At 40.7% G+C, this 16,833-nt stretch overlaps 1 protein-coding gene across 5 annotated transcripts in view; it reads right to left on the minus strand.

Annotated features, from left to right (window-relative positions):
* CNOT4 (CCR4-NOT transcription complex subunit 4) overlaps positions 1-16,833 on the minus strand; it is a 974,933-nt gene that overhangs the window by 662,027 nt on the left and 296,073 nt on the right. For all 5 annotated transcript variants that reach the window (XM_033957877.1, XM_033957875.1, XM_033957878.1 and 2 more), the window contains one exon: positions 13,824-13,925. In XM_033957877.1, the coding sequence (XP_033813768.1) occupies positions 13,824-13,925 (102 nt within the window). The remainder of the gene's footprint in view (positions 1-13,823; positions 13,926-16,833) is intronic.

Consider the following 16,833-nt stretch of genomic DNA (forward strand, 5'->3'; position numbering starts at 1 on the left):
ACAGCCATGTACTCCCACTTCTCTGCCTTTGAAGTTGGGCCAGTGGGAGGAGACGGGGAGGAAAACAGCACATTGGAGTGAGCTTAGAGTCTGAGGAGGGGACGGCCCTGGAAGGATCCCAACATGTGTAGCCGAAGGAGCAGTTGTCCTGCCTGTGAACAGGCCTGTTCACTGGAGGGACCCTGAGATCTTTGGGAGCGGCTGTCGGGTCTGGTGATGGTGGCGATTGGCTGTTTGATGCAGCTGATGCACCGGGATGATAGTGGCAGTTGTCTGGTTGATGCAGAGTGCATCTGATCTAAATGACATGCCAGCATTTTGGCACTCAAGACTACATCCTGGGAAACCTCATGGCTGACATATTGTGTGGTGGCTTTCAGGACTCAATGAGCATACCAGCTTTCGCTCCTTGGCATGTCATCTTTACAAACTTCTAACATCAGATCCTATTGTCTGACTGGAATTTACTTTATTTTCTATATTTTATTTTTAATTCTAATTTTTATTTTTAATTTAATTTACTCACTGAATACTTGTTGGGACGTACATATCTAGTCTCCATCTCTATCTTTCCTATCTGAATATGTTTAATGGATTTTAGTTTTATTATTTGAATTATTATATCTTTACTATTTAATAATTGTTTTCTCAGGTACTTTAGCTAGATTGTGAGCCTTCGGGACAGTTAGGTAACTTCCAAGTACCTAATTTTTATTTTCTTGTAACCTGTTCTGAGCTTCTGGGGAAGATGGGCTATAAAAATGAACAAATAAATAAAAAACAAAGTACCAGAACTTAAAGATGCAGAATGGAAATGGCATCTTGCCTTTCTGACAGATGTAACAGAACTACTCAACAGTTTTCAATGCGCAACTTCAAGGAAAGGGGAAGCTCGTCTGTGATATGCATTCACATGTGAAAGCACTTGAAGTAAAATTGGACCTCCTCATTAAACAAGTGAAGGAGGAAAACTTCTGCCATCTCCCCACTACTCAAAAGCTGTTGGCTGAGAAACCAACAGTTGCATTCCCAAACAAAACATGGGTGGATTCACTGGAAATATTGCAAAGGGAGTTTCAAATGAGATTTAAAGAGCTTTATCTCCATGAACACGACCATACAGCTTTTCCGGAACCAATTTTCTGTTGACATTGAAATTGTTGATCTGGTTTATCAAATGAAACTGGCCGAACTACAGAATTGTGACTCTCTGAAAGATGCATTCAAGTCAAGCAGCCTTACTAATTTCTATGCATCTCTCCCCTCTTAATCTAAGGACTATGTACTCAAAATGGCAACCATCTTTGCCAGCGCCTATGTCTGTGAACTGAATTTTTCCCGAATGAAACATCTGAAATCTCCAACCAGATCCAGACTAACTGATGCACACTTGCATCACTTTTACGACTGGCAGTGAAAAACATGGAACCGGACATTGACTGTCTCATCAGCCAAAAGCAGGCCCACACTTCCCATTGAAATACTGGTAAGTTTATGTTGGTTAAAATTGTTCATTTTAAACATTGTATTGTTTCATGTTTTTTTAGCACTACAAATAAGATATGTGCAGTGTGCATGGGAATTTGTTCATGTATTTTTTTCAAACTATAGTCCAGCCACCAAGTCTGACAGACCGTGAACTGGCCCCCTGTTTAAAAAGTTTGAGGACCCCTGGTCTGAGGCAAAATGATTTTACCAAAGGAAAATCATACCAAACAAATCTGATCAATTTCTTTGACTGGGAGACCATAGAATTGGATACTGGACATGTGCTGGATGTAGTCTACTTGGATTTCAGTTAAGCTTTTGACTTAGACCCTCATAGAAGGCTTATAAATAAACTCAATAGGCTAAAGTTAAGAAAAAGTGATGAACTGGATTGGGAACAGACTGACAAGACAGCAGAGGGTGGTGATAGAGCAAAGTCACTTACCTTAGGAGGTGTTCTCCAAAGACAGGACAGAAATTCTTACACACAGGTGACATCCTGACAAAGCCTGGTGTGGATGCTGACCACAGCACTATAATTTTAAACAGGCTTTTGGCAACGGTCCCCCACAGTGCATGTCCGAGACTTTTCCACCCAACAAACAAGTGTGGGACCCTCAATAACATAAAATGCCTAAAGGAGGAATATAAATCCAGGTACATGGGATCTCTTAGGGAGAGGAGGAGATAGTGGATGCTGTAGATGGGCAGACTGGATGGGTCAATTTTGGCCTTTATCTACCATCATGTTTCTATGTTTAAGCGGAGATCTCGCACCTTGTTAAGGAGAAGAAAAAAGCATTTATTTCCTAAAAGCGTACGGAAACAAGAGAAGCCATCATGGAATATAGGACCAGATCTACAGCGGTCAAAACAGCAATTAGGGAGGCCAAACTTCGTGTGGAAGAAACTCTAGCAAAGAACATTAAGAAGGGGGACAAATCCTTCTTCAGGTATATTAGTGATAGGAAAAAGAACACAGACGGGATAGTTCGCCTTAGCAAACCGGATGGGAATTACATGGAAGCAGATTCCGATAAAGCTGAACTACTGAACGAATACTTCTGCTCGGTCTTCACTTGCGAGGCACCAGGACACAGTCCTCAGTTAGAGGCTAAGTCAAGTGCGGACGACCCGTTTCAGAATTTTGAGTTCACACCAGGTGAAGTTTACAGCGAATTGTCAAGACTAAAGGTAAATAAAGCCATGGGACCAGACAATCTGCACCCAAGAGTGCTCAAAGAGTTGTGCGATGTCCTGGCGATACCGCTAGCCGCACTCTTCAATCTCTCCCTAAGCACGGGGAGAGTACCCTTGGACTGGAAAACAGCCAATGTCATTCCTCTGCACAGAGGCTGCGAATTACAAACCAGTGAGTCTCACAACAATAGTGTGTAAACTCATGGAAACTTTAATTAAACGCAAATTAGACACGATCCTGTAAGAGGGGAATCTACCGGATCCCAATCAACATGGATTCACCAAGGGTAGGTCCTGCCAATCCAATCTCATCAGCTTCTTTGACTGGGTGACAAGGAAGCTAGACTTGGGAGAGTCTATGGACATCGTGTACCTGGACTTCAGTAAAGCATTTGATAGCGTCCCACACCGCAGGCTGTTGAGCAAAATGAAATCGATGGGGTTAGGAGAAACACTAACTACTTGAGTCAATGATTGGGGTAATGGTTAACGGTACCCTCTCTAAAACATCGGAGGTTACCAGCGGAGTACCACAGGGTTCAGTCCTGGGCCCACTCTTTTTCAACATATTCATAGGGGATCTGACTCAGGGGCTTCAAGGTAAAATAACATTATTCGTCGACGACGCTAAACTATGCAATATCGTAAGTGAATGTAATTTACAGGATAGTATGGCACAGGACCTGCTTACATTGGAAAGATGGTCCTCGACCTGGCAGCTGGGCTTTAACGCTGGGAAATGTAAGGTTATGCACCTTGGTAGCGGTAATCCATGCAGAAATTACACCTTGAATGGAGAAACTTTAACTAGTACTTCGGCGGAACGAGACCTAGGAGTAATCATCAGTGCAGACATGAAAACTGCCAATCAAGTGGAGAAAGCTTCATCTAAAGCAAGGCAGATGATGGGATGTATCAGTAGAAGCTTTGTCAGCAAGAAGCCTGAAGTCATAATTCCACTGTACAGAACCATGGTGAGACCTCATTTGGAATACTGTGTACAATTCTGCAGGCCACATTACCGTAAATATGTACTTAGAATCGAGTCGGTTCAACGGATGGCCACCAGGAGGATCTTGGGGCTCAAAGGTCTCTCGTACGAGGAGAGACTAAACAAACTACAGCTCTACACTCTAGAAGAACGTAGGGAGAGGGGAGACATGATTGAGACATTTAAATACATCATAGGACGTATCGAGGTGGAAGATGATATCTTCTTTCTCAGGGAACCCTCTGCCACTAGAGGGCATCCGCTCAAACTCAGAGGCGGGAAATTTCATGGCGACATCAGGAAGTATTTCTTCACAGAGAGAGTGGTTGACCGTTGGAATGAGCTTCCAGCGCAGGTGAAAAAGGCCAGCAGCGTGCTGGACTTTAAGAATAAATGGGATACCTATGTGGGATCCTTACGAGGGTCGAACTGGAATATCGGTCGCTAGGTAGAGACTTAAAAGGATGGGTCAGTAGGGTGGGCAGACTTGATGGGCTACAGCCCTTTTCTGCCGTCATCTTCTATGTTTCTATGTTTCTAACTCGAGGAACACCTGCTATAGGTTTCTTAGAGAACAAGAAGAACAGATTGAATCCTTACACACTGTAATTTCTAGCTACCAGGCTCGAATCAGTAGACAGGGGTAAATGTGTGAACTGAAGACCATGTTGAAGCTTTGCATATCTTCTCAATGGAAGATGACCTCAAGTGGTTTACTGATGTAGCCATGGCTCTGACATTGTGAGCTGTGACATGATCCTCTAGAGCAGTGTTCTTCAACATTTTTATACCTAAGGACCGGCAGAAATAAAATAATTATTTTGTGGACCGGCATCGGTCAACAGACTGGCGGTTGAAGAACACTGGGCTAAGTCATGGGCCAGACCCTGTCCATCTCTACCCAGTCTCTACCCCAGACCCTGCCCCCATAGTCCTAATTGTAACACAATTTTTTCCATTCATTTTTCATATATACACATAATATAATCTTATTAACAACGCATCGATTGCATCGCGGACCGGCAGTTGAAAAACACAGTTTTGGGCCTGATGCACATGCTGGGCCTGTGGACTGGCAGGAAATTTCTGTGGACCAGCACCGGTCCATGGACCGGTGGTTGAAGAACACTGCTCTAGAGCACAGTTCTTCAACTGCTGGTCCGCGGACTGGTGCCGGTCCGCAAAAAAATCTTGCCAGTCCGCAAAGGATTCGGTCCCCGCCGCAACGAAAGGCCGGTGTCAACTGACTTGCAACTTCCTGTTGCAGTCACTGTGCCGGGACTCCTGCCTTCGCCGGGACTCCTGCCTTCCACCGCTTTTGCCTCCTGCCTTGTCTCCGCACCTCCAGACCAGCAGCGGCAGCTCTGTGTGCTTTTAACTTCAGCACAGAGCTGCCCCTAAGCAGTAGTTCAGCGCGGTTTCATGAGGCAGCCTCGGGGCCTTTGCTAGGCCGGTCCACATCGCATCATCAAAGCGGGCTGGCCTAGCAAAGGCCCCGAGGCTGCCTCATGAAACCACGCTAAATTACTGCTTAGGGGCAGCTCTGTGCTAAAGTTAAAACCAGACTGGAATCAATTTACTAATTTATATAACAAATATGTGAATTATTTTTGCACTTTAGACCCTTGTTCCCCAGCACTTATGAAAAAAGCCCCACAGAGTTTTAAACTTCAGTTGTTTAACTGCCAATTATGAAAAACCTTAAGGAATCATCTTCTTTATCTTCTAATTACAGACCAATTGCATCAATCCCAGTCTTTACAAATATAATGGAAGGTTTATTTCAGTTACAATTATCAAATTTCTTTGAGCAACATACACTTTTACATGATTCTCAATTGGGTTTCAGATCTCAATTTAGCACCGAAACAGTATTGGCAGCACTACTGGATTATTTACATAACCTATTTAGTAAAGGCAGTAATGCCCTTGTCCTAAAGTTTGACCTAAGAACGCCTTTGATCTGGTTGATCATGCTAAATTCCTGCCATGCTCTTGGATGGTTTTGGGATCCACGATAAAGTGTATTCCTGGTTTCCACGCTCATTCCAGGTCAGAACCATCAATGTTTGTTCCGTCGAAAGGAAAAACCCCTTTGTCATCCCTCAGGGTCCAGCACTTTCCCCTACACTTTTCAATATCTATCTTTCTTCCCTCGGTTCAATATAAAGTAATCTTGGAACAAAATTATTTAGTTATGCCAATAACATCACTATCTTCCATGTCTTACCATCAGCTACTAATATAACCCATACAATAGAGGTCATCCTTAGATTAATGGAAAAATGGATGATAGAATTCAAGTTAAAACTGAATCGTGAGAAGACAAAATTTTTCTTTGCCTCTCCTCGAAAGATTACATCTAAATCATCTCTAACTTTAAATACCACTCAATATCTGAGCCATTCCTCTATTAAAATTCTACAGGCTGTTTTAGACCAAATTCTAACCATAAAGAACCAGGTCGATGCAGTGGTTTATAAAGGTTTCTAAATGATATGGAACCATCAGACCTTATTTTGATGCCTCTGCATTTAAATCCCTGGTCCAGTCTCTGGTGTTGAGCCACTTGGACCATTGTAATATCATCTACCTAGCAGGTGTTAAGAAAAACACTTCCAGACTACAGATCATTGAAAATACTGCAGTTAGACTCATTTATGGATTGAAAAGTTTGATCACTTAACTCCCTGGGAATTACACTGGCTACCAATAGAGGCACGTTTAGTCTTTAAGTTGGGTTGTATACATTACAAAGTTGCTTTCGGTCAGGCTCCTCTTTATTTAATCAATTCATTTTCAGTTGGCTCTCAGAGGAACCTTAGAAGATCCCATGCTTTCTTTGTATTTCCGTCTGTCAAGGGCTGCAAATTTTAACAATATCACGACCGCACCCTTTCTTTTCAGGCGACTCTTTATGATATAGACTTTCGGCATTTATTATCCAAGTTTATTCCAAATTTGATATACCATCTATCAATGGCCTAGACGGTTTACAATAATATAAAATTTTAAAAGAAAAAGTTTAACAGTAATATATATATATATATATATATATATATATATATATATATACACACACAAACATACTGGACATAGTCATACAGGAACAGGAGGATCCGGGGTTGGGCAAGAGTAAAAATACATTGAGATAAAATAAATTTTTAAAAAAGGATGGTAAAATGGGGAGGGGAATAAAACAAAGGGGAAGGGATTACGCTTCATAAAAGTGGTTGGTATTAATTTCTGAGTGCGGAGGGAGTAGGTTGGGTGAATTGACCATTCTCATGTTATAACGGCGTCCCTGAATAAGTAAGTTTTTAATTTGGTCTTAAATTTGTCCAATGATTCTTACAATCTAATATCTGATGGGAGAGCATTCCAAAGAGTGGGGGCTCTAACGGAGAATATGGTGTTGCGTGTTGTATCATAAAATACTTACTATCCCATCCATTAGAGAACTAAGTTCTGACTGTTACATCTTAGTAACCGAGAGGGGGCATTTTTGAAGGCTATTTTAAAACTCTATACACTAAATTTTTAGATAATTAGAATTCTAATCTGTTGAGCTCATTCAATTATGTTAATTTAGGGGGAAGTGACATCACTGGGCTGAATGTGACTGCTCAGCTCCATATGCCTTGACTGTAATTTCAGCAGCCAACCCTCTCTAGTTAGCGTTTTCAACCCTATTATTCGGCGATTTGACTGTGCCAATCGTGTGGAGATCGCAGCTGTCTTTATAGCTCATTCTGCCTGCAAAACACTAAAGGATTTTGCTTTCGTACCGCTGCACGTTGACCCTTCTAAGATGGCGCTGAAGGGAGGAAGCATGGCTGCTCTGCCGCTGGGGCCTGAAACAGCTACAGGGGAGGATTTTTCTCCTCTCTCAACTGACCCCCTGGCTGAAGTACGGCAGTTATTTCAAGAAATCTTCACTGAAATCAAGGGACTGCATAGCAAATTTAACACGCTGTTGCGGGACCTCAGAGCGGAAATGGGGGTTGTGGAATCTTCCTTGGAGGAATGGCAGGAAGCATTGACTGTGGTGGATATCCGCACAAAAGATATGCAAGCACAGCAAGTATATATTTATGACAAACTAGAAGATTTTGAGAATAGGAGCAGGTGGGCCAATTTAAGAATCTGGGGAATACCAAAATCTGCAGAATATATGAACTGTGAGACCATGGCTCAACAAAAAGCATTATTACTTTTGGCTACAGATCCAGAGCCCCGCTCTGCAACAGACATTCATATTGAACGTGCTCACAGAGCTTTAGCTACTCCCCGGGGCAATAAGCCACCAGATATAGTGGTTTGTTTTAAAGATTTCAAAACCAAAGAAGCTATACTACAGAAGGCCCAATCTCTCTCTGTGCTTAAATGGGACTCAGTGATGTTTGAGATTTATCAAGACTTGTCTGCTGTGACCCTAAGATGGAGGGCACAGTTGAAACCTCTACTCCGCTATATGGTTGATAACAAAATAAAGTATCAATGGTGTCATCCTTTTGCACTTCTTTTCTACTGAGCCGGTGAACATGTATCTGCCGAGCTAAAGGGGGATTTCCTTGATAAAGCCTAATATAGGCGAAACATAGTTCTATGTCGGAGTAACCCCCTTCCACGTAGACTAAGATAGTTATAATTTAACTCTTAAAAATATTCACTCTACTCAAAACTTATTAAAACTAATTTTTAAAAGCTAAACAATAGCTAAAAAGTATATTTACAAATAAGACCGGTGACGATTTTGGTGCTGATACGCAGTATGTACGAAAGTATAATATGCATACTGGCTGCACCGCTGAGGTCTGAAAAACTATTCTAAGGCTTTTCTATATGTTTGTGTACAATTAGTTCATGTCAATCAGGCAGGTTTTATTTCCCGATGACAACCGTTTGATAATATTAAATCAGCTTCATGTTCATCGGGAGGGTTCCCCTGCTTTAATCTTATCCCTTGACGCTGAAAAAGCATTTGATCGGGTTAGTTGGGTGTATTTGTTTACTGTTTTGCGTAAAATGGGTATTGGCCAGTGTTTCTATGGCTGGCTTCAATTGCTGTATGATGCCCCTCTCTCCCGATTTAAACTTAATGGGACTTTATTACCAGCTATCACTTTGGCATGGGGGACACGCCAAGACTGTGTCTTCTCTCCCCTGCTCTTTGTGCTCTCTAAGGAACCTTTTGCGAGTTGGATTTGTCATCAGAGGGAGATTCAAGGGATTTGTTTAGGTGCCCAGCAACATAAAATTTTATTATATGCATGTGATATCTTGCTTATTTTGTGTGACCTGAAACAGTCCTTGCCTCCTGTGGTCAGAGAATTGGAAAATTTTGGCCCCCCTCTCGGGATTTAAGGTAAATATGGCCAAGTTGGAAATCTTAAATATCACTTTGCAGACGGCAGCCATTCAGCGCCTACAATTTGCCTTTCCTTTTTCTTGGGCCGCCCATTTCATTACTTATTTAGGAGTGAATCTTACTGCAGATCATACCCATTTGTATAGATGTAATTTTCCAGAGCGCTTGCATGCCTTGTTTGCTGATCTTGAGCGTTGGGAGGGCTTGAACCTTAGCTGGATTGGCTGCATTTCAGCTATTAAAATGATGCTTTTGCCTCAACTGTTATATGTTTTTCTGGCTGTTCCCATTCTCTTACCTGATGGGTTTTTTTTGTCTCTTATTCCGTAAGGTTTTTGCCTAGATCTGGCAGAAGCAGGTGCCATGAGTTCGCCGGAGTATTTTATATAAGCCTAAATTGGATAGGAGTATGGGAATCCCCAACTTTCGGCTTTACCATCAGGCAGCTTTACTGTAGGAAGTGGTCATGTGGATCACTTAATAATAATAATAGTTTATTTTTATATACCGCCAAACCATCAGTTCTTAGCGGTTTACACAATAGTAATTACAACAAGTAATTAAAATACAGATCCAAACAACAGTGTCTTATGAAAATAGATCGTGGATCCATATTGAACAGCACTTTCTTCTGCAAGTCTCGTTATGGATGTTACCTTGGGTGCCGAGTGCTCGTCTGCGTTTCACCTTGAAAACGCCTAATCCATATTTACAGGCAGTTCTACAATGTTGGTATACGGTTCGAAGACAGATGTTTCCGAAGTGTAAGTTTTTTTTCTCTTATGGCTATAGTAGCTTTATCTGCCGGTTCGCCGGGTCAGGAGGATTCTGTTCACCATTCCTGTATTCCGGCGGGCATCCACACGTTAGGACAACTTTGGGAAAATTAGTCTATGCATTCTTTTCATACTTTGCAAGAGGAATATGGCTTAGCGGATAGGGATTCCTTTTAAACACGCGCCTGTGGACCTATCTTTACAAGTGGGCTTTTTGGGAGCTCTCGTTGGGTGACACTTGGCTTGAGCAAGCTCTCCGGGATGGGGCTGGGAGGGGGGGAATCTCTCGCTTGTATTGTGCTTTGTTGAAAAGGAAATCCCCTACTGACCCTTATAAATTGGCCTGGGAACGAGATTTGCCTGTCAGGCGTAGTTTGCCTAGTGGGGATGCTCTGTATCAACAGTTGTTGAAATTGACTTTATCCATTAATTTTATAGAAAATGGCTATAAAATGTATTACAGGTGGTATTATACCTATGTGCAGCTGTTTTCTATTTTTCGAGTGGGCTCCGATTGTTGCTGGTGCAACTGTGGGCAATGGGATTTCCTACACATATGGTGGACCACCTGTAGGAGAGTCCGTCTGTATTTTAGTTCACATATTACAGAAACATTATTGTGTTTTAATGGACTATTTGCTTAATGTGGGAATTCCTGGTTTCACTCTCCATGAGCAGAAATTGGCGACCTATGTGTTTATGGCTGCTCATTTGGCTCTGGCACAGTGCTGGCGTTCCCCCACTATTCCTGCATTACAAACTGTCTACTCTCATTTGGATTAATTACAATTGATGTCTAAATTGACAGCATTGAGATATAATACGCTTGTATCTTACTCTAAAATTTGGGAATCTTATATAAGATGGAGGCAGCAGTCTATGTAATTTTAGAAGGAGGGACGGGATAATAATGTTTTAGTTGTCAGTGGTACTACATACATCATTCCCTTTGTTACATCTGTGGGAGCTATATGTTATAAGAGTTGGTGAGCTTATCTTGTGATATGCTGAGGTTTGTCTAGATCTGTTGTGTCCATACACTTGTCTTTTTGGCTATTTTTTTCTGGCCTGGTGGTTGGAGGGGTTGGGGTGGGGAGGGAGGCTTCTCAGAATTTTATTTTTGAGCATTGTACTGAAGAGTTCCTGTATTGAAATGGGAGTGGGGGATTCTGTTGGAGTGATTGTTGTGTGGATTTTTGGCTTTTTCTACATGCTTGTCTTTATCTATAAAATCTTTTAAAATTAAAAAAAATTATGTTAATTTAACTTAATCTTTTGTAAACCGCATAGAACACTATGGTTATGTGGTCTAGAAATCCGATGTTATGCTATATTTATGCAATTAAAAATTTTAATCACAATGAATCGATGTGTAGCCCTACAAAAAATCCAAATGGGAAGGCACTCTGAACTTCGGGAAAAGTGCTGAGGTGAGCGAACACTAAGATCTGTAATTTCTACTCAGTAGAAAACCATGCAGGTAGGGCTAGTCTCAGTTAGGGCGCTGGTCTTTGACCAAGGGCCACCGCGTGAGCAGACTGCTGGGCACGATGGACCACTGGTTTGATCCAACGCGGCAATTCTTATGTTCTTAACTTGCACTTGAGAATTGGGCACTTATTTGTTATGCAGTGCTGCTAGAAATTTCTTTTTTTATATATTTAAGTATTTTTATTGATTTCAATATAATATCAAGTAAACTTGTACAGAAAGCAAATTTAACCAAACATATTACAATCATATAAATCCGTGCTTAACAAATATTAAGCAGTTTACAAGAAAAGACTATTATGGTAAAATTAGCTTAAGTCCTCTCTAGATCCAAGAATTTAATTGCGAGAAAAAGAGTAATGCTATTCCTATAGATCGGGAAGGGAGTTACTATTTCTTTTAGAGCTCAAACTTGAATTTTCTCCTTGTCCAGACGGAACATAGCCAGAAAATTAGTCAAATGTTGGGGCTCAAATAATACATATTTAATTGAGTGATAACGGACAATGTACTTACAAGGATGTCTTAAGTAAAATGTAGCCCCCAAGGAGATAACCCCCAGTTTCAAAAGAAGAAAGTCACATCTACGTTTTTGGGTTTCCCTTGAAACATCAGGGAACATTTGAATTTTACACCCAAGAAATTCCTTGTTTGTTCTTCAGAAATAGTCTCAATAACCAAGATTTATCGATAGAAAGAGCCAATGTAGCTACTAATGTTGCAGGTATTACCACTTCCTTGTCTAACTTCTCCAAAAACTCAGTAATATTCAATGCTTGTCCTTCAGTAGGCTCAGGTTGCTGTTGATGTGGAGTTTTACTGGGGAGATAATAAACTTGAGAAAATGGTGGAAGATTACCTTCCGGAACTTCTAAAATTTCTAATAGATATCTCCTGTGTATATCTCTAGGTATAACCATAGTTGTTCTTGGAAAGTTTATCAATCTCAAATTATTGTTACGCGCCTGGTTCTCTAGTGACTCCACTTTTCTTCTAAGATTCAAATTATCTTTAATTATAGTTTCCTGGAGTTGTTTTACTGAAACCATATCCTGCTGGATATTTTGAAGTAAGTTATTAGAAGTCATGTCCAATTTTAATTTTTCTAATTCTTCTGAATGATGAATAAGTTTATTTTCAATCTGTTAGAAATTAGGACTAATTACCTTCCCAAAATTTGCTACCAGGTCCCAAAAGGCTTCTAATGTCACCTCAGCAGGCCTGTCCCAAAAGGAAGCTTGTATTGAAGTACAAAGTCTCTCACCTTCCTTATGATATTCTGGCTTCTGTTCTTTCTGGTTCAATTCTTCCTCCAGCTGTTTTAATTCCCACAGAATCTTCCCCGGAGGTCACTCGAACTGGGATCTCCATTTCCAAGCTCCCCGATGTTAAGTCGTCTGCTTAAGGGGAAAGTACCCTCCTTCTTCTGGGGTTTCCTGACCCCTAGGAGAGCTGGCCAACTGTGGTGAAGGAGGTGGTGCTCTGACATCCAGGCTAAGGGTGGTATCTGGCTCAAGAGAAGTCCCATCGGTCTCGCTCACACCCGGGATCCTCAGTGGGCTGGCAGCCGGATTCACCAACGCAGCTCTCTGCATCCTCCGAAGCAGTTCCTCAATGTTACTGAAGGACGGCCCCTCGGAGCGCTGCAAGGCACCAGCAGCGCTCCTGCCTCTCCTCTTTGGCATCACGTCGCAAGAACAAATACAACCAAGCTGGAAACAGTCACCAGCAAAAAATCAGGTAACTAGGAATGCTTCGGGACGGCAGCGTGTACCCGATCACTCAGGCAGCAGCCATCTTGGATCCGCTGCTATAAATTTCTATCTACATCTTGCTATCGAGCATCTGCACTGGACTCCAGATGATGTTACCTAGATAGGGAGAATAGGAAGTCCTGCTTGTCCTTGGAAAATATAAAATACACAGGTACATCACAACTCTACTTCTGTCCTCGTCAAACGCACCTAAATGCAGTGCACAAAAGTACTTGGTGCATGTGCTTATACAGCGGCACTATTTTATACAAGTTCTTTACTACATAGTCATGAATAAAGAGGAATCTTAAATAACTAGCTACTGATAAGTAGCTGGAAAAAAAAAGGAAATATCAAGAAAACCCAATCTGAACAGAGAATTTTTCTTTAAAGAGAAAAGAAGCATCTGACTATGTTCACAGCAAAAAGAATGAAAGCAGCTGAAGTGAAAATCCCAGGCTTATATGGAAAAACCATTTTAGGCTTTTCCATAGCTTTCTAGGAATGATATCCATGGCAGCATTGTTTACTGTCATCCATTTGCATGGCTTAACAATGTACTATTCTGTTTATCCTTAATGGTCTCTAGTTCTTATCAATAGCCATTGAGGTACAATTGTATTATTCCAGTTGATACTGACATTTCATCATCTGGTGGCTGTGTGATGACTATTTCATAAAGATTTTGGCTATCCTGAATATACAGTATACTAACAATGCCTATAATCAGAAAGAATGCTAAGTCGCCTTACCTTGAGTGTTCTGCCATCTACTACCACATTGTTAACACACTGTATAGCTCGGAGTGCATCTTCTGACCGGATATACGTTACATATGCACTAGCACTTGGACCCTGAAAAGAAAATATGCTACAGTTAAGAGAACTATATTGGCAACCTGACCTGTAAAAAATGTAATGCCTAAGGAAGTGAATGTAATGCCTAAGGAAGTGAAAGTTATTGAAGATGTTCTTTCGGCACATGACTCTATGACCATCTTATGTGTAAGGCTTGATTCTGGCCTAACAATGAAGTTGCAAGTAACCAAGACCGTACAAGTATGTTTCACACAAATGCATTTGTTACACCGATTAAAACCAATGTTAGTATAATATGATTTCTGTACTGTAGTCCAGGCTATGGTTTTATCGAAACTCGAATACTGCAATGCACTGTACCTTGGAATAACAAAAACAAGATGTAGAGCATTGCAGGTTATACAAAACGCAGCAGCAAGATGGATAATGGGATTGTCTACATATGATCACATTTTGCCACATCTCCAAAAATTGCATTGGCTTACAAGTCGCCTTCAGAGTACCGTATAAAGCAGTAATGATTTGTCATCAGTTATTGTATGGAAACATTCCAGAATTGTTTAAAAATAATATACTTAGCTATACACCAAAAAGATCATTGCGCTCTGAGAATCTAGCTTTACTGAAGATGTGAATCCAAGGTTTGTTGGGATTGGTAAAATGAATTTTTGTTGTGCAGGAGTTAAGATATGGAACTCCTTGGTGGGTCAGATACAAAACTGTTGTGAAAAGGGCATGTTTAGAAAACTACTTAAGATGTAGTCATTTGTAGATGTCTTTCTCTAGCCAATAATTTTCCCCTCTGGCAGAATTGATGAATTATTCATGATCTTTACTATGTAAGCTATGGTATTATTTTTTAGACATGATTTCTGAGGATTGTTTGTATGTTTATTTTATCATGTTTTTGTTTTAAAAATATGTATGTAAATTATGTAAACCGTTTAGTTTTAAACGGTATAGACATTTTTAAAATAAATAAATAATGCAACAAAATTCAATTGTTTATAAAAAATTTTCGAATTTACCAATACGCAGGTGGTCACACAACAGAGTAGAGTGAGAACTTCATTATTCTTGACCTCCAACCTCCTACTAAGGCAAGGGTAGGCAATTCCGGTCCTCGAGAGCCGGAGCCAGGTAAGGTTTTCAGGATATCCACAATGAATATGTATGAGATGGATTTGCATGCACTGCCTCTTGAGATGCAAATCTATCTTATGCATATTTATTGTGGATATCCTGAAAACCTGACCTGGCTCCGGCTCTCGAGGACCGGAATTGCCTACCCCTGTACTAAGGGAACAAACTGCATGACTTGGTACATTAAGCTCCATCTCTGGTAGTATTCAAATCCAGATTGAGAGCCCACTTCTTTGAAGCTGCTTATAATTCCAAACTCTAACCCACCTGCTAAGCACCAATATCTATCTTATCGTTCCCTCTATAATTTCCCCACCTGAGCACTGTGTATAGATGCACCTTCTTGTCCAGTTTGTCTGTCTGGACTAGATTATAAGCTCTTTTGAGCAGGGACTGTCTCTATGTTTTGATGTACAGCACTGTGTATGTCTAGTAGCGCTATAGAAATGGTAAGTAGTAGTAGTAGTAGTACTAAGATGCTATAGATGCTGATAGCTATTATGTATATTGACAGAGAGATAAATACAATCTTCAAACTTTGTCTTCACACAATCTTAAATTTACAAATATGTTTATTGTCATAAATCTTTTTTGAACCCTCAGAGAGTAGAAATCTTATTCACTTATCATCAGTCTAGATCAGTGGTTCCCAAACCCTGTCCTGGGGGACCCCCAACCAGTAGGGTTTTCAAGATATCCCTAATGAATATGCATGAGAGAGATTTGCATACCTGTCAATTCCATTATATGCAATCTCTCTCATGCATATTCATTAGGGATATCTTGAAAACCCGACTGGCTGGGGGTTCCCCAGGACAGGGTTTGGGAACCACTGGTCTAGATTATAACTTCAATGTACTTCTTTCTTTCTTTTTTTTTTTTTGTATTGTTGAAATTAAAATTAACAATAACTTAGGGCCATAACAAATCATTACTAAGAACAGTTTTGAAACAAAAAAAGAGAGAACCTATGTCCATACTACATAAGCACAGTTACTTACCGTAACAGGTGTTATCCAGGGACAGCAGGCTGATAATCTCACATGTAGGTGACATCATTCACGGAACCGCTGTATGGACAGCTGTAGTTTCAAGTTTATTTAAAATATTTGATATGATCGCAATATCCAAATCCAATACGATTTACAAAAATTAAAAGTAAAAAAAAAATCCAACTAACAAAACATTAAAAACAATTATGATGTAAAAATGCAATTGAGAGAGGGGATAAAAAGAAATTGGATTAAGAACTTTAGAAAGTTCACAAATAACCACACCACACATGTGCGAATGCCTTCCTGCCTGACGTAGGCACGCTGCTCCTCAGTTCAGTAACCAAGCTAAGAAGCCAACCAGGGGAAGTGGCTGGGTTCTGAGAATATTTGCCTGCTGTCCCTGGATAAAACCTGTTATGGTAAGTAACTGTGCTTTATCCCAGGACAAGCAGGCATCATATTCTCATGTTGGCCTTTTAAGAAAATAAATTTTGTAACACTGCTTGGCCAAAGTGCCCATCCCGTCTGGAATAGAATTCCAGATAGCAATGAGAGGTGAACCAAGGACCAAGCAGCAGCTTTGCAGATTTCATCAATAGGGATAGAGCGGAGAAAAACTCCTGAAGCTGCCATAGCTTGAACTTTATGGGCTGTGATCCAACTCTTCAGTTGCAGCCCAGCGTAAGCATAATAGAACAAGATGCAAGCAGCCAACCAATTGGATATTGTTCTTTTGGAAACAGGATGCCCCATCTTGTTAGACTCAAAGGAGACAAACAGTTAGGGAGATGATCTATGTGATTTAG

The sequence above is a fragment of the Geotrypetes seraphini genome, chromosome 9, assembly GCF_902459505.1.
Source record: "Geotrypetes seraphini chromosome 9, aGeoSer1.1, whole genome shotgun sequence".
NCBI classification, from domain to species: Eukaryota; Metazoa; Chordata; class Amphibia; order Gymnophiona; family Dermophiidae; genus Geotrypetes; species Geotrypetes seraphini.